This window comes from Ambystoma mexicanum, chromosome 1q (assembly GCF_040938575.1).
Source record: "Ambystoma mexicanum isolate Mex_15411 chromosome 1q, UKY_AmexF1_1, whole genome shotgun sequence".
Lineage (NCBI taxonomy): Eukaryota > Metazoa > Chordata > Amphibia > Caudata > Ambystomatidae > Ambystoma > Ambystoma mexicanum.
In genome coordinates this window covers 848823035-848841587 of record NC_090922.1, presented here as the reverse complement: position 1 = coordinate 848841587, position 18553 = coordinate 848823035, and the positions used below count along the sequence as shown (strand labels likewise).

At 45.5% G+C, this 18553-nt stretch overlaps 1 protein-coding gene across 2 annotated transcripts in view; it reads right to left on the bottom strand.

The window, feature by feature from the left end:
• Positions 1 to 17590, bottom strand: part of LOC138537956 (complement factor H-like) — a 498187-nt gene extending 480597 nt beyond the window's left edge. For both annotated transcript variants that reach the window (XM_069641492.1, XM_069641493.1), the window contains exon 1: positions 17459 to 17590. In XM_069641492.1, the coding sequence (XP_069497593.1) occupies positions 17459 to 17516 (58 nt within the window). In that variant the 5' untranslated portion in view covers positions 17517 to 17590. The remainder of the gene's footprint in view (positions 1 to 17458) is intronic.
• Between the last annotated feature and the right edge of the window lie 963 nt (positions 17591 to 18553).

The following is an 18553-nucleotide window of genomic DNA, read 5'->3' as shown; positions in this document are numbered from 1 at the left end:
TCATAAATTATTCAGGACAGGTTCTGTTAATAAATACATGTATAAGTGTTGGATAGATTACATTCACTAGCCAGTGTCAGCATCCTTACATTGTATCGGGCAGCCGATGAGAAATTAAATGGCTTTGTTCGCATTCATATCAAATGCACATAGGAAAGGATTGGATGCTTACATTTCACAGGGCCAAATTACAGAAACATTTACTCCCCAACCCCACCCAATCTCTTGCACACTAACATGCTCTGCTTGCCAAGGGGGAAATTGCATCAGCCTGAGCACTGCAAGTTCCAAGCAGCTGTTGATTAATAATGAAAGAAGCTGCTGTGCGTGGCCCCCAACTCTCTGGATAGCGGACACATGGAACACTGTTAAAGAGGAAGACAATTTCTGCTACCTCAGATCTGTTCCTTGAAATGGTTGCAGAGTGTCCAGGGAGCTGTTAAAAATGAAGCTGAGCCATGCATAGCCATCTCCCTGGTGAGAATGGCCCCCCCGTGCATTAACGTGCATTAAGGCTGTAGCAGTATGGGTGCTGTGATGTTTCCATGGCAAATGAGCTCTAATTAAAAACTGTGTTTTGTGTAATCTGAGTTTGTGAAGTTTCCACTGCCCCCTTCTCTGGAGCAGCTGCACGTGGGTCTTTATTCTACCCTGCCATTCCTGTGCTGCCTCGGCACCTGTCCGGCAGTGGGGTAGTCTGCGAAAGTGTGTAGAGTTACTGCTGCTTTCAAATTGTCCTGTTGACAACTCGTCCAAGCTATATATGTGAATTAAGCCATTTACGGAGACAGCTTCATTTAATGTTTAAAGCCGGTTGTGCCTAGAATGAGATTGCAGGATGCCGTTACTTTGGGCCTGAAACAGGTAATATGAGATGCTTGCAAACAGCCATTGAACTGTAGGTTGGGCTAGGAAAGAGTCAGTCATATGACTGCAATTCTATTAACCGTGCAGCAGGACGGTGCCTTTGGCCGACTGAGCCCCAGTTAGTAATATCAGCTTGTCCGAACACCTGACGCTTTCCATGTAGGCCCGCCATTCCTTGTCTTTTTGGAATGAGATGGCTGGCAGTTAAGGTTGCAGGGACAGGTATTTGTATGCCAGGAGGTGTGAGGTGCTGCCTGCAAAGGTTGATTTGCTGTATTTCTTTGTATTCTTCTGTGAATTCAATTGTCTGTATGCACTTTCGGGAATTTATGCTATTAATTATGTGCTTTGGAAAGGGATCCAAGATGAAGATACAGTGACCAGATGAATTTGTCACTTTTCACAACCAAAGCTGCCAGTAGGGGGCTTTTGCTTGATTGTTGTCACGGGAGCACGAACACAATAGCAGAAACTGTTTCTTCTGACAAAATGGCTGTGTCCAAGTCTTTGAAAATCTGGAATTGGAGCCTCATTTTGAAGCATATTTTCCATAGGAACTCTTTTTTTAAATAATGCCAATATATCATTTTTAATATGGCCAACATTTTTAATGCATAACATTTTTCAGGGAACTTCCCCTTTAATATTAAGCACCACGGCAATGGGCTAGCCCTACTTGTCACTGGGAAAGTTAAAGGCCCAAATGAAACAAGTGTCCCTTAACACAGACTGCAGTACTGTTAACGGCAGTCTCAGATCACCGCTGCAGATTATTTTACAAGTTTGTATGTTTTTATTTCAATTGCAACACCCTTACCTCCATGGGCCATGGGTGTTAAATTGGGTGATAAAAACACACATACTTTAAGTTTTACATTAGTATCACGCCTGTGACATCATCAACAGTGAAAAGTATGGCATGGCACTACACAATGACTATGTATAGAAATCTGAGGAAGAGCCTGTAATCCAAAAAATGCAGATGTGTCATTGTTTGTAAATCATTCCAAAATCTCCAAGGATTCTGATCCCTGGAGATTCCAGAGTTGGTCAGTTGGTGCTTAGCCCTCCAGCCACCTTAGTGCAAGCAGTTTTTATAACAATAATTTTAATAAAGCCACCTGTGTTCAATGATGCTCCATACGTTATTGCTTCAGAATGTTTTTATCTTTCCCTTTTCATTAAATAATATGGTATGTTATCTAAGCTCTTAGTTTTTATCTGGAGAAGAGAGCTACACCTTACTATGGGCTTCATAATAAGTTTGGCTATGTTATTTTTTGGCAGCAATTCCATTACAGTCACTTTTTTGCAGTATCAGAATTACTGCGAGTTTCACTGCAATGCTGAATTCCATCTTTGAAGGTAACATGGAGGGTTTATCTGCAGCACATTGTGGGAGTTAAATCCTCCATTTTGCCTCCAACATGTTTTGTTTAGTTTATTTTATTTATTTGTAGAGCGCTCAACCCTCAGGTATCTAGGCACTTAAACTTGACTACATAGTTACAGAAAACAAGACAGATAGCCCTTGAATTAAATTACATACAGTTAAAAAGATGATGCAAATGGCAGTTGATTTGTGTTACATAGCAAGTATGAGAATCAGGTGGCTGAATTGAACATTACAAAGACATTTTGAGAACAGTGGCCACATATGCTTTGAGAGATAGAATACATAGCGCAGAGCTACAAAGTTGCTGGCAAAGTCATTGAGCAATTGATGCAGCGTGGCAGGGAGTGAATGTCAGTTCTGCTGGTCGAAGAGCCAGGCTTTTGCACAGTTTCTAAAGGACCAGAAGAATGGTTCTGCTCTGAGGATGTCAGGCAAGGCGTTCCACAGCTTGGCCGCTAGTACAGGGAAGCTAGATCTGCCTGCTTTTTGTAATTTGTATAATGGAATGTTAAGTCAATGTAGATAATTATATCTGGTAGGTCTTGTGGATTGGTTCCTGGTAAATTTGTCATCCAGGTATTTTGGCGCAGTGTTGTACAGACACTTATGAGTGATAACTAATGTTTGTGAGGAGATTCTGTCACGCACTGGGAGCCAATGTATATCCTGCCTGAGTGCTGATACGTGATTGAATCGAGGGATATTTAAGGCTGATCTGAGCGCATTATTCTGGAGCACTTCAAGTTTTTTTAGATTATGTTCATTGGTACCTAGATAGATGGTGCTGCAATAGTCGAGCTTGGATAAAATCAAAGCTCTCGCAAGTATAATGCAGCTGTTGGTGGAGAGATAAGGTTTGCATGCATTGATCAGCTTGGTAGTGTACGCTGTTGATGATGTGGTTGCATTGAATTGCCTAGTAGGGGAGAGGGTGAAGTCTAGATAGATACCAAGAGTGTTGACCTCACTAGAAACCTTGATGAGGTTCCCATTAATGTTAAAGGATTTGTAGAGTGCATCTAGCTTTTTTAGTCGAGATTGGGGGCCTATGATAAGTAGCTCTGTCTTATCATCGTTTAGGCACAGGCCATTGGTAGCCATCCAGGCCTGGATCTGCAGATGGATTTTGTTTAATATTTTCGAGTCTCTGTCATAACAGCCGCTCAGAGTGATGAGGACCTGGGTGTCATTAGCATAGTTGGTGTAGGTGAAACACAAGCCATGGAGGTGGTCAAACAGAAGCTTCGTAAAAATATTATATAGGGTGGGAGGGACGCAGGAACCCTGAGGGCCTCCGCAGGAAATTTGTACGGGATCAGCAGATCCAGTGGGGGACAAGACCCTCATGGTCCTATTGGCTAGAAAGGATTGAATCAGGTAGCAGAATTAGTAGAGAAAGCGGCTGCTGTGGTCAGATGTTTGGTAAGGATCTGGTAAGGATCAGCAGTAGGGTGGCGATGTGGCCTTCATCCTTTAATTCATCCATTTGGATTTTTAAATCAAGGAGAGTTGATTCCGTACCATATGCCTTGGTCTGAATCCTGATTGACGCAAGCCTAAGAGGTTGTTGTCTTCTAAGTGTTTTTGTATCTGGAGGTAGGCTGCTCTATCCAGGATTTTGAGGAGGAGCAGTACTGTAGTTATAGGTCTGTAATTGGTAGGCGAGTTTGGATCTAAATTGGGTTTTTTAAGAAGGGGCGTGACCCAGGCTTCCTTAAGATTGTCAGGGACTGTGCCGGATTCGAAGGAAGCATTAAACAGAGATGCGATGAATGGTGTGAGATCCTTAGCTGCTTGCTTTATATTCTCGGCTGGGCAAATAGCCCCTTGACATCTAGAGGGTTTTAAACTAGTTATGATGTATTCTACCTCTTGGGTAGTAACTGGTGAGAATATGAATGGATGACACAGTATGGGCTGTGAGTCATGGGACTTGTTGAAGTCGGTGCTCAGTGTCAAACTGCGATTTTTAGCTTCTATTTTGGTTTGTAGTAGAGCTATTTTGTCTAGAAGGGCTTTTTGGATCTTGGCACACCAAGAGGCGTCTTTCGTGCAAGATTCTGTAGGTGGAATTCGGGTCTCCAACTCCCTGTGGATAGTGAAGAGCTCTTTGGAGACTGATTTGGCGTTTTGTATTCTTGCGTTATAGGTCTCTCTTTGGGTGTTTAGTATGGCTGCTTTGTAGGTAGAAGTTATTTTCTGTGGTTCTTTTGATTCTACGCAAGGCTTTTAGGTCACCAGAGAACCACTTGTTCAGGTGGGCTATTGGCTTAGCTTTTCTTGTTTTTAGTGGGGCGATTTTGTCTACTGCCTGAAGAAGGGTATGGTTGTACAACTCCACGAGTAGAGATCGGTCCTTTTCAAAAATATTATAAGGGTCGTTGATTGGCTGAAGAAGAGGCAGGAGATTGTCCACAGTAATGTTGCAGTTGTTTCTAATTGTGACCTGTGGTGCTAGGGGGGCCTTTGGACTAGGGCACAGGCTGGCCTGTATGGTAAACGAAATTCAGTGATGGTCTGACCAAGCCCAAGGTGAGTTGGCCAACATTGTGGTAGAGAAATTTAATTTTGCAAACCAATCCAAGGCTCTCCCTTTGATGTGTGGGGCTGCTGACACAGTGATTGAAGCCTAGCTGAGAGATGGTATTCTGTACTGTGATAGCATTTATATTGTTCACATCATGAAGACCTAAGCAATACTATTTGTGAGTTCAGTTTAGTGTTGCACGTGAGGAATGATGTAATGTCGCCGTCAAAGGAAGATAGTGGTTCCGGTGGACGGTCTATGAGATGTACCAGAAGGGTACGAGATGCTGACAAGGGGATTTTAACTGAAAGAAGTTTGCCAGAGGGGAAACATTCTTTGGTGAGTTCTCCAAGGCCCAGTTGGGTTTTTGCAATGAAATCCACTCCACCTCCTCTGCCAGCTTCTCTATCTGCTCTGATAATGGTGTAGTCTTCCGGGATTGCTAGGGACAGGGAGGGCCCCGAGTCTGGGTGTAACCAAGTTTTGGTTATCGCCAGAAAGTCAAGATAGTTGTTGGATATGAGGTCAGAAATGTCTAGCGCATAAGCAATAACAGATTTAGAGTTTACAAGTGCTTCTTTAACAGTGGGTATGCCAGAGATGGGCAAGGCATCCACGCTGGGGGCGGTGGTGTGGAGAGCTTTACATTTAGTGTATATTGAGTTATGCAAGTTAAGACTGTTAAAGTGCATAAGGCAAGAACTTAGTCCGGCATGCCTTGCACTAAGAGGGCAAGGTAGATTAGGCGTTGGTGGAGAAGCATAGAGAGAGATCCATTGTGCTACCGTCAGAGGGATATGGTCAGTGTTGGCCGTTGCCGAGTTAAGATGAGACACGGGTGTGTAAGGCATGAGTGGGGGTAGGAAACTAGTGGGTGTTATTGTGTTGAAGAGGGGGAGGAGAGTAGCCATAGTTAGGGTTAATTTCCATAATGTAGCCCTGAGTGTCGGCAGGTAGAAAGCAGAAGGCTGGGATTTTAGTGGAATCTATGCTACTTAGTCTCTGAGGCGTGGTAGAATCACTACACTGGCAGTCCCCCAAGGATGGTCTAAGGTGGTGAGCCCAGGTTATTGCAGAACAGGCACACACTTGTAGGGGTGGAATAGCAAGAAGAGGAAGCAGGGAATTCAAACAAAATGTGCGACGAGCTATATCGTAGAGCAAAAACAATCAGTAGATAACAAGTGACAAATGGGGGAAGATGTCCTGGAGGGAAGTAGGAGCGTGAGGTACAGTAAGTTAATACAACTGTATGTGCACAGAAAGACATGACATCGTAAAAGTCAGATAGTAAGAGGTAGCCCACTGGACTTGCTCGTTATTCAGAATAGGTACAGGAAAACGCATAGTTGAAGGCGTATATTAAACATAGTATGCAACAACATGAGCAAGGCACTTCGATTAGAACTTTGTTGCTACATAAGCAGCAAGGGGAGAGAGCATGAGAATATGGTATACTAGCTCATGGGTAGCCTTAATGCAGTGAATGACTTGATTTGATTTTACCGCCATGGTATGGGTAGGTACCGTTGTGTCGGCTTGGAACTTGCAATGTCGTTGGGAGATGAGAGACAATATAGGCGAGCTGAGCCAGTTCGAGCAAGGTAACGTTTCTTGACAGGCAAGTGGAGCGGACGACAGAGGTTTAGGGCCTCGGCCTGTGGCACAGACAGGGGTGGCCTTGTGCTGGGGGGCCTTAGGTGTGGGGACCGGCTTCCACCTTCCAGATTACCTCACGCCCTATAGGCAGTACGAATGCAGTGTTCGATTTAATAGGGCAAAATTACCAGTCATGTTAAAACTGCAAAATCTCTAATGGGGAAAATTGGGATTAACACCACCTTATCATCAATTGACATACCTGAAAAAATAAATGAGACATATGGGGGTCATTATAAGTTCCCAGCTCTGGAAAAAATGGCGACGGAAATGCCTGTAATTTCGCCACTGTCATTTTTTCCGAACTGGGGGAAGGCAAGTTTGCTGGTGGAGGCAGTGATTTACCGGCAGGCCTAACCTGGCCCCTACCGGCAAATAAATGCCGGGATCACCAGCACTGGTACTACCAGTGCCGGTAATTCTGTCAATCCCATCGATGGAGTCCTATTGAATGGGAACTTACCAGCGTCTCTGCCGCCCATAATATCCCGATCATACTGGGATATTATGCAATGGAAACGGCAAGGAATTACCAGCGATATACTGGCAAAACTGTAATGAAGGCCATAGTGGTGGTAATGGTACATGAGTTTGGTGCAACAGTCGTGATGAGCCCTATGTACTCTAAAGTGTCATTCAGAAGTAAATCATTTATAGTTACTCCACTAATTTGTCTCAAGTGAAGAGTGTTATTGTATTCAGCTGTAACAAGTGTTTGTAAAGGTAGCTAAAAAGAATAACGGATCTGTTGTCATGGGGTATTTTTACACAAATGTATTTTGTCATCAAGTATAGATATTGCTGCAGATAGATTTGATATGTATTACTGATAATAATATTGTGACACAACTGTCATATTTAAGCAATAAAGCCCAAAGTGGGAGAACATGCTTAGCGGGATGCTAATAGTGTTTATTATGATAGGGTGAGAAGTGGCCAGGCTCCCGTTTCTTAACTTAATTGTAAACAACAAAACGAAATTGCCATCATAGGCTCAGGGGTTTAGTAATTATTTTGTGGGTAAATAGAAAAATGTATTTGACTGGCAACATTTTGTGTGTTTATTTTCTAACAAAGTGTTTATGTTTGGACCTATACCTGAACTGTATGTCATTGAAAATGATCTCCAAGAACTATTGGGATTTGATTGAATTTAATGAATTGTGTTGTTTAATTATCCTTTATAGAGCATTGTTACTTTAAACATGCATGATGACATTGATGATGCACTAGCATTTTGCAAATGTTACTCGACCATTCACTGCCTGATTCATGGAATTATTTGCAAGAAAAACGCAGATTTGCACGCCTTTCTGCCCGAAAATCCCCATGCTTCAAACAGGGATTTATGGGCAGAAAGGCACGTAAATCTGCGTTTTTCACGCAAATAATTCCATGAATTAGGCGATCAAACTATTGGGGAAATTGGGCCTCATTACGAGTTTGCTGGTCCGGATACAATGGTACCGGTAAGCTTACCGGGACCGTTGCATCTGGACCGGCAAACTTCGAGTTGTGCTCGCGTGGCCTTTCATTCTGCCAGGTCTGACCCGGCGGAATGAAAGGCACCCGCAAACACAGCAAGCATGTAGCACCGGCACAGTACTATGGGGATGGGGATCTACCGGCGCCGGCACCCGCAAAAGGGCAATTACCCGGTCCAGCAGGGCCAGAATAACCCGGTAATTTCCCATTCGCGGGTGCCAGACTTTCTTTCCGGTTTGGAGGTAGCCTTGCCGGTTTTACCGGCAAGGCTACCTCCAACCTTGTAATGAGGCCAAATACAAGCAGAGATATTTCATTTTCATTTCAGCGAAGTGCACCGTCAAGTGCAATTGTAGCAGTAGCTGCTTCGATCCCTGGAAAGGAGTTTGCTCCCCTCTGCTTGTTTTTGCTCTTAGAGGATGTATCCAGTGGATTTTCTGGAGTTCTATTACTCAGTTGGCACCGCTGCCTCGTGAGGTAGAGGAAGTGAAGAAGGTTTTAAAACCTTACAGCAGCGCAAAGCACCTGCAAAGTGCACCGTTAGAGCATTCTGTTACTTGTTAAAGTTACAGTATTACAGTTCAGTGGTATCTCGGCAGAGTAACCACAGAGAATACCACTGAATTTTGAATTCTCGCCTTCTGAAGTCACCTCATGTGATTGCGTACGTTCTGTATATGATTTTGTGCCTTGCTGTTTTTGTAGGACTTGTGCCCATGAGGAGTGATTCTGCCTGTGACGGGTCCTCGTCAGTACAGCGACCGGACACAGAATTTCAAACATTGTTGGGGGGCAGCCTGGTCTCCCTGGCACATTTCAAACCTGCATGGGTGCTTATTTCATGTGCACTTGCACCACCAAGGCCGTACATTATATGAAACAAGGACGGAAGATGTTGAAAAGCTCTCAGCATTTCTCAGTAAATACAAATCACATTAATAGGTGTTAAAATGGTATTGGTTATACAAATGTGAGTTCTCGTTGATGTTTATTGTAAGACTACCATCCATCTTCTTGCTCTACACACAAGGCAAGTGTTTCAAAGCGCTCAAGGAGGGAGGGATCACAGGGAGAAACAACAGTCGTTCAGAGCCCTTGAAATTCGGACCGATAATAGTCTGCACAGGCAGAGTAAGTGCATATAGTACAATTAACATTGGGGATAATAGCAAATAGGTCTGGTGTCGATTCTGCAGTTTTCCCAAGTGCAAATTAGGGGGTAACCATGCAGGGAGGGAAGACAGGGGGCAACAGACAGACAATCCTTCGGCATGGTGCAATCGGAATGCGCAAGTGCAAAGACGGTTGTGAGGTGGTCCTAGTGCACCCAGTCATTGAAAACTGGGGTAAGTGCAAAGAGATGTCACTCTCATGGGTAATTATGAGTGCAATGATAATGAGGTGAGTGCAAGGCCTGGAGGCAAGTGCGAGAGGACTGGTGGGGGTGTCTGGGACCTATGAGACTCTGATGTACACCACGCGACCAGTCAACAAGCTGTAAGGAAAAGGAGGAGAAAGGGAAAGAGCAGAGAGATAGGTTAGCAGGGTAGTGGGAGAGAGAAGGAAGAGGAGAAGATGAAAGTCTTGAGGAGTTCCCAGAACTTGAGGAGATCAGACTCAAGACGGAGGGGGGCAGGGCGGCTGTTCCAGAGGGAGGCCCCTGCTGAGGATAAAGATCTCCCTCCAAATCTCTGCTTGGAGAACCGGCTCACTCCCAGAACGTTGGAGGTAGATGAGCTGAGTGCTTCGTAGCAACATTTTTTAGGTAAGCATTGTTACAGATAGGTAGGACCCAGGCCCCAGAAAGCCTTGTGGACAATGCTGAGGGTCTTGAACTTGATATTTGCAGCCACGGGGAGTCAGTGGAGGAATTTCAGCGCTGGAGAGATGCGGTCCCTTGGCTTGAGGCCAAGGATAAGTCTTGCGGTTCTGTTCTGGATGAGTTGCAGAGGGCGCAGAGCAGAGGCAGGGAGGTTGAGAAAGAGGCTGTTGCAATAGTCCAGCCTGGAGAGAACCAGGGCTCTGGAGACAGTGAGACACTGGGGGCAAGTGAGAAAAGGTAGAGTACCTCTGAGGAGGTGTAGCTGATAGTTGGACTTCTTATAGATGCCTGTGATGTGGGAGAAGAAGGAGAGAGTGGAGTCGAAGATGAGAGCAAGGTTTTTGGCCACGCCAGTGGGTATGAGCGCAGGTCCATGGGTGTAATTTTAGGGGGGCACAGGGGTGTTTGTGCCCCCCCAACTTTCATGGCACACCATTTTGTCCCCATTAATTTGGCTGGGGCACCTTTTTTTCAGATGTTATGTCCCCCCCAACATTTTCAGCAAATGTACTCCACTGCGCAGGTCCAAGGGAGGCCGGCCAGAGTGACAGTGGGAAAGCAGGGGCAGGGGTCCCAATGCGAACAATCTCAGTATTACTGGGGTTGAGGCAGAGGTTGTTTGCAGCACACCATGACTGAATATCGGACAGAGAGTCAGATATGAGTGAGGAGGAGGTAGGGGCTGAGAGTAGCCTTAAAGATAGTTGCGTGCCATCTGCATAACACTGGAAGTTAAAGGTGAAAGTGGCAATCACCCGTGCCAAGGCATCCATATATAGACGTTGAAGATCCAGGGGGATAGGTTAGATCCCTGGGGAATGCCACAGGTTGAAAGAGCAATAGAAGAGAGAAATGCTCCAAGTTCCACCAGGAATGGGAAGTCGGAAAGGAAGGAGGTTAACCACGACAGAGCCTAACCTGTGAATCCCAGGGTGTCTCAGAGGCGTGCAATCAGGATGTCGTGGTTAACCATGTCAAAGGCAGAGGACAGGTCAAGGAGAATGAGGACAGAGGGAGTGTTAGTGTCAAGAATTGAGAGCAGGTCTTCACAGGTGTTCAGAAGAGCAGTTTCTGTGCCACTGAATGCTCTAAAGCCAGATTGATGGTTGTGAATGATGGTTGTGTAAGCAACCAATAGATTCAGTGTGGAGGGTCGGCTGAGAGATAGCCAACTTCTCCAGGAGTTCTCCCAGGAAAGGAGTGATAGAGATAGGGCGTTAATGTGCTAGAATGGAGCGGTCGGCAGAGGGCAGAGTGTTTCTTGAGCAGAGGGTTCACAAGGGAGTGCTTAAGAACAGTTGGGAAATCTCCAGTAACAAAAAATAGATTGCAGAGATCAGGCAGGGCTGGAGCGAGGGAGTCAATGTTGTCCTTAATGGTTTTTTGTGGGGCAGGGGTCCACCTATTTGGTTGATGCCTTCGTAGACCGGACTTGTCTAGTGACTTCATCTGGAGTGACGGGTGAGAGAGAAGAGAGGGGAAGAGGTGGGGGGCCAAGGGAGGCTAAGGTGTTGGTGAATGCTGTGAAGTGGAAAGAGGGAGGAAAGGATGTTTTGGGTTTTTGTGATGAAGTGTGCAACCAGGGCCGAGCAAAGGACATGGGCGGGCGTGAAAGAAGAAGAGGATGCTGCATGGTTGGCCAGTTCCTTGCAGACTTTGAAAAGTTCAGCCATGTTGTTTGATGACGCAGAGATGCAGGCTTGAATGAAGACTCTTTTTTTGGTGCGGATGCAGAGTCGATATTGCCTTTGAAGGAGACGGCAGGCCAGTTTGTCAGAGGGTCCGCCCCAGGCATTTGATTTACACTCAGCTGCCCTACACTTGCGTTCAAGGGGAGCCAGATCGGAGTCGTACCAAGAGTTACACTTTTTGGACGGCTTGCGGAGGTGCCAATACTGATAGGGGAGCCAGGTCAGTGCAGCATGGAAGGTGAGCATGTGCAGGGGAGGGGGACGGTGCAGTCAGCAAGTGAGCCTGTGCAGAGGAGGAGGAAGGCACAGTGGGCAAGGGAACCTGTGTAGAGGAGGAGGTAGGCACAGTGGGCAAGGCAGCCTGGCCAGAGGGATAGGTAAGGTTAGAGAGGTGAGGGAGGAGCCTGTCAAAGAGAAGAAGGTTGGGTTGAGGGCCCTTGAACCAGGATGTTTCTGTTGAGCTAGACATTAATGATAACTCTGGAAATGGCAAAGAGGTCAAGGAGAACCTCCCTGCGAGTGCCACCATTAATGGGAGAAGAGGCGATAGGAGAGAGAAAGCCGATGATGTAGTGAGTACATAGGTCAGATGCGTTAACGAAAAAGAGGATGTCTGTGAGAGTCACTATGGCTGAAGCTGTAACATAGCTGTCTGCAATAGGAAGGCCTATGTTGGAGCCCAGTATGTCCCGCTTAAGTTTCTTCCGGCCAGTTTTAGTGATAGGAGAAGTATAGGAGACAGAGAAGCAGTTAGTGAAGATAGGAGAGATAGATAGCGACATAGCTAGCAGCAGTGGTGAGGAGGGCACTTATCAGTCTGAGGTACTGAGGCACAAAGAGGAGGAGGGGGGCACAAGGGATTGGAGACAGGGGTAGTGCTCACAGTTAGGATTAGCTCTAGTGCAACAGAATGAAACACAATGAAACCACAGGGCACAGCTAACTTAGATTTTGGCAGAACAGATGCAAGCACAATGCGGCCACTGGCCAAGCTAAATTCGAAATTAGCAATACAGATGAAAATGCAGTGTAGCCCCTGGCTAACTTAGCTAACTTAGATTTTGACAAAGCACACACAACCACAGCCACTGGGCACAGCTAATTCGAATTTAGATTCGAATCTAAGTTCGAATTAAGCAATACAGATGAAAATGCAGTGCAGCCCCTGGGCACATCTAACTTAGATTTCACCAAACAGATGCAAACACAACCCGGCCACTGGGAACAGCTAAGTTTGAGTTTTAGCAAAACAGATGAAAATGCAGTGCAGCCCCTGGGCACATCTAACTTAGATTTGGCCAAACAAATGCAAACACAAAACGGCCACTGGGCACAGCTAAGTTCGAATTAAGCAAAACAGATGAAAATGCAGTGCAGCCCCTGGGCACATATAACTTAGATTTGGCCAAACAGATGCAAACCCAACGTGGCCATTCGGAACAGCTAAGTTCGAATTTAGCAATACAGATGAAAATGCAGTGCAGCCCCTGTGCACATCTAACTTAGATTTCACCAAACAGATGCAAACACAACCTGGCCACTGGGAACAGCTAAATTTGAGTTTTAGCAAAACAGATGAAAGTGCAGTGCAGCCCCTGGGCACATGTAACTTAGATTTGGCCAGACAGATACAAACACAACGCGGCCATTGGGAACAGCTAAGTTCGAATTTAGCAATAAGATGAAAAAGCAGTGCTGCCACTGGGCACACCTAACTTAGATTTTGCCAAACAGATGCAAACATAATGCAGCCACTGGGAACAGCTAAGTTTGAGTTTTAGAAAAACAGATGAAAATGCAGCGCAGCCCCTGGGCACATGTAACTTAGATTTGGCTAAACAGATGCAAACACAACACAGCTATTGGGAACAGCTAAGTTTGAATTAAGCAAAACAGATGAAAATGCAGTACAGCCCCTGGGCACACATAACTTAGATTTGGCCAAACAGATGCAAACACAACGTGGCCATTCAGAACAGCTAAGTTCGAATTTAGCAATACAGATGAAAATGCAGTGCAGCCCCTGGGCACATCTAACTTAGATTTCACCAAACAGATGCAAACACAACCTGGCCACTGGGAACAGCTAAGTTTGAGTTTTAGCAAAACAGATGAAAATGCAGTGCAGCCCCTGGGCACTTGTGACTTAGATTTGGCCAAACAGATACAAACACAACACGGCCATTGAGAACAGCTAAGTTCGAATTTAGCAATAAGATGAAAATGCAGTGCTCCCACTGGGCACACCTAACTTAGATTTTGGCAAAGCAGATGCACACGCAAATGTGGCAACTGGGCACAGCTAAGTTCGAATTAAGCAAAACAGATGAAAATGCAGTGCAGCCCCTGGACACAGCTAACTTAGATTTGGCCAAACAGATGCAAACACAATGCAGCCACTGGGAACAGCTAAGTTTGAGTTTTAGCAAAACAGATGACAATGCAGTGCAGCCCCTGGGCACATGTGACTTAGATTTGGCCAAACAGATACAAACACAACGCGGCCATTGGGAACAGCTAAGTTCGAATTTAGCAATAAGATGAAAATGCAGTGCTGCCACTGGGCACACTTAACTTAGATTTTGGCAAAGCAGATACACATGCAAATGTGGCCACTGGGCACAGCTAAGTTCGAATTAAGCAAAACAGATGAAAATGCAGTGCAGCCCCTGGACACAGCTAACTTAGATTTGGCCAAACAGATGCAAACATAATGCAGCAACTGGGAACAGCTAAGTTTGAGTTTTAGAAAAACAGATGAAAATGCAGTGCAGCCTACTCGGCTGTAATGCACTCTGTCATGCACTCCACTCACTCTCCCTTCAGTTCCTCTAGGGTTCCCGTTTCCCGCCCCGTACCTCCATTTCCTCCCGTCCTCTTGCCCGGTTCCGGGACTCACATGTGCTTTCCTCGAATCCCCAGGTGCCACGGTGCCAAGTGCCACAGCGCATGGTTCGGCATGCTGCTTGCCCACGGAGACGCCTGCTCCATTGGCATCTTCCCTGGCGGTTGCGAGACCGGCTTCTTCCGCGTCACATGACCACCGCCTCCCGCTCGCGTGTTTCTCAGCTATGCTCATGTGATGCGGTCGCTGCTCATGTGACCGGGAGGAAGTAGCAGCGCTAGTATTTAAACGGCTGCATCGTAGTGCTTTGGTGCTTCACAGCTGTTCTCTTGGACGCCTGTACGGTGCTATACTTATCTTTTGTCACCTCTGGATTTTGGATTCGGATTTCACTACGGACTGTTATCGGATTACCACTGGCTCTGGTTTCTGCTTCTTGGATTCATTGCTACGATCAAGGACTGCCTCTCGGATTTCTATCCACTACGTTCCGCCTTCATTGTGCGGATTCTGGCACCCGGTGGGCCCGGCTCTTGCAACACTGCTGGGATCGCTACACTGCTGAAGGAACAGCCTTGTTGGGTCTCGGAACCTCCACTATAGGTACAACTGATACGCCACGGACACCTCTTGGTAAGACCGTTCCACTTACTTGTTGATTGGTTGTTGATGCTGTTTTGGTTTGATACTTAACCAGTGTTTCCCTTACAGTGGTTCGGGGTTCCACGCATTCCGCAGTTCCGGAAGAACATCTCCCACCTGTGGCCTCAAAGGTTGTACAGAGAGTGACTTTGATTCTCTCTGTGCGGCACTTGTGGACAGAGGACTCTTCGACTACACGACAGTCAAGACACAACATCGGCAAAGCTAACATAGATTTTGGCAAAGCAGATGCAAACACAACACAGCCGCTGGGAACAGTTAAGTTGACTTTTAGCAAAACAGATGAAAATGCAGTGCAGCCCCTGGGCACATGTAACTTAGATTTGGCCAAACAGTTGCAAACACAACACAGCCATTGGGAAGAGCTGAGTTCGAATTTAGCAATACAGATGAAAATGCAGTGCAGCCCCTGGGCTCATGTAACTTAGATTTGGCCAAACAGATGGAAACACAACGCGGCCATTGGGAACAGCTAAGTTTGAATTTAGCAATACAGATGAAAATGCAGTGCAGCCCCTGGACACAAGTAACTTAGATTTGGCCAAACAGATGCAAACACAATGCGGCCATTGGGAACAGCTAAGTTCGAATTTAGCAATACGATGAAAATGCAGTGCTGCCACTGGGCACACCTAACTTAGATTTTGGCAAAGCAGATGCACACACAAATTGTGGCCACTGGGAACAGCTAACTTTGAGTTTTAGCAAAACAGATGAGAATGCAGTGGAGCCCCTGGGCATATGTAACTTAAATTTGGCCAAACAGATGCAAACACAACACAGCCTTTGGGAACAGCTACGTTCGAATTTAGCAATACAGAAGAAAACGCAGTGCAGCCTACTGGGCACAGCTGACTTAGATTTTGGCAAAGCAGATGCAAACACAACGCAGCCAATGGGAACAGCTAAGTTTGAGTTTTAGCAATACAGATGAAAATGCAGTGCAGCCCCTGGGCACATGTAACTTAGATTTGGCCAAACAGATGCAAAGACAACACGGCCATTGGGAACAGCTCAGTTCGAATTTAGCAATACAGATGAAAATGCAGTGCAGCCCCTGGGCACATGTAACTTAGATTTGGCCAAACAGATGCAAACACAACGCAGCCATTGGGAACAGCTAAGTTTGAATTTAGCAATACAGATGAAAATGCAGTGCTGCCACTGCACAGCTAACTTAAATTTTGGCAAAGCAGATGCACACACAAATGTGGCCACTGGGCACAGCTAAGTTGGAATTAAGGAAAACAGATGAAAATGCAGTGCAGCCCCTGGGCACAGGTAACTTAGATTTGGCCAAACAGATGCAAACACAATGCGGCCATTGGGAACAGCTAAGTTTGAGTTAGCAAAACAGATGAAAATGCAGTGCAGCCCCTGGGCACATGTAACTTAGATTTGGCCAAACAGATGCAAACACAACACGGCCATTGGGAACAGCTAAGTTTGAATTTAGCAATACAGATGAAAATGCAGTGCAGCCTACTGGGTACAGCTAACTTAGATTTTGGCAAAGCAGATGCAAACAAAACGTGGCCACTGGGAACAGCTAAGTTTGAGTTTTAGCAAAAGAGATGAAAATGTAGGGCAGCCACTGCGCACATGTAACTTAGATTTGGCCAAACAGATGCAAACACAACGCGGCCATTGGGAACAGCTAAGTTCGAATTTAGCAATACCGATGAAAATGCAGTGCTGCCACTGGGAACAGCTAACTTACATTTTGGCAAAGGAGATGCACACACAATGTGGCCACTGGGAACAGCTATGTTCGAAGTAAGCAAAACAGATGAAAATGCAGTGCAGCCCCTGGGCACGGCTAACTTAGATTTGGCCAAACAGATGCAAACACAATACGGCCACTGGGAACAGCTAAATTTGAGCTTTAGCAAAACAGATGAAAATGCAGTGCAACCAAAGGGCACAGCTAACTTTTAGGAGGCGTTGAGACTGGGAGTTGGTGAGAGGAGAGGGGTAGGAGAGTCAAAGGTGTAGAGGGAGGACGAGTGTTTTTGTTTAGTGGATTGACCATTCATGACAGTTAATGGTCATGAATGTATATTTCTGTGACATGTTATGAATATGCAATTCAATTATCAATCTTTAATGAATGTGTCTCTACAAGCAGGGGTCGGCAAGGGGAATGTTTCTGGTAGTAATGGTTGTTGGGGGTGAGAAGTACGAGTGCCGGTGGGATATTTCATACAGGCAACATGGGGACCACCCTCCCGCCCCCCCACCCAAAAAACGCATAATCTATGCATTTGTGAATGTGACAATCGCAAATGAAAAATTCGATTACTGTGTATGGATTAGATAATGAGAAAATACACGGTGCCGAGCTTTTGGCTTCAGTGCTGGGCAGGAGCCGCTTTGTGGACCACAAGAGATGCTGCATTCAAATGCATTTTCTAAACAGTCACTATGTCGGCAAAATTGTATATAATTATTGTATTAAACAGGGGTTGGTTAAATAAAGGCCGTACGCTTCATTCCAATTTACCTTCAGCTCTACCACATGCCCACAGCATCAGAAAAACGCAGCATACGAGCGAGTTCATGTTGACTTCAAAGGAGGCTCATGCGATGGCACCAGCTCCCTGAGGCGCCGTTATCAAAATGCTTTGAACACAGACGGTTTGGTTTTAATCCTTGACTGAAGGTTGCTGTTCCACGGAATTCAGTTTCACCATCCAGTTCAAACAGTCTATTCAAACTTTGCGAAAGAGGCGGCCTGACTCCAAGTGCTGCTTCCGGAAACCCTGCTGTTTTCCTCCCCATTCAAGGACACTTGATATGTGAATTATTAACACCGCTGCCCATTAGCAAATTTGCAGTAGATGTTAGACCCGATTTACAAATCTTTTTTCAATGGGATTGCACCATTGTAAAACACGTGTGTAATTCATTCCCACAGTGTTTACAGACCAAACACACAATAATGGTCGGATTAAAGTTCGATTTACTATGCTCCAACTTTTTTTTTATTTTTGGTGTTTGTTCTACTTGTATTGCAAATGAACATAAGGCATATGGTCATGTGTGTAATCAATCCAGATCCCTATGGGCGATCAGGGTTGATTTACAGTGTGAAGGGAAGCAGTGGGCCCTGCTTGGAAACCATGTTTCCTAAGTGTGATCTGCTAAGAATGTCCACCAAATATGAAACGTGTCAGTCGCACATTGCACTTGCTGTCCTGTGCTGACTGTCAGGGTCATCGTGGGGGTCTTTGAAACACGTGTTGTGAATCAGGCCCTATGTGTTTTGCTCCATGAACCACGGATGCATTCCATGCTAACATATCAATTGAAAATCTGAAGATGTTACAGAAAATGTGCCCTTTCCATTTTGTTTTTAAATGATGCATATTTTGCTATTCTCCTCAGGCAAATATCGACAAAAACCTGAAAGCTAATGTGTGAAATGTTGCTCAGAAAATTCAAATCAGCCAATGAGTATGCCAACAGTATTTTGGGCTACATCAAAAGCGGTGCCATAATTGCTGTGGGTGAGATCAATGGAGCAACAGCACTCCCAAAACTCAAATATTATGAGCCTCAACATAATGGGGTAAAGTTTCAGTGTTGTATATATGCA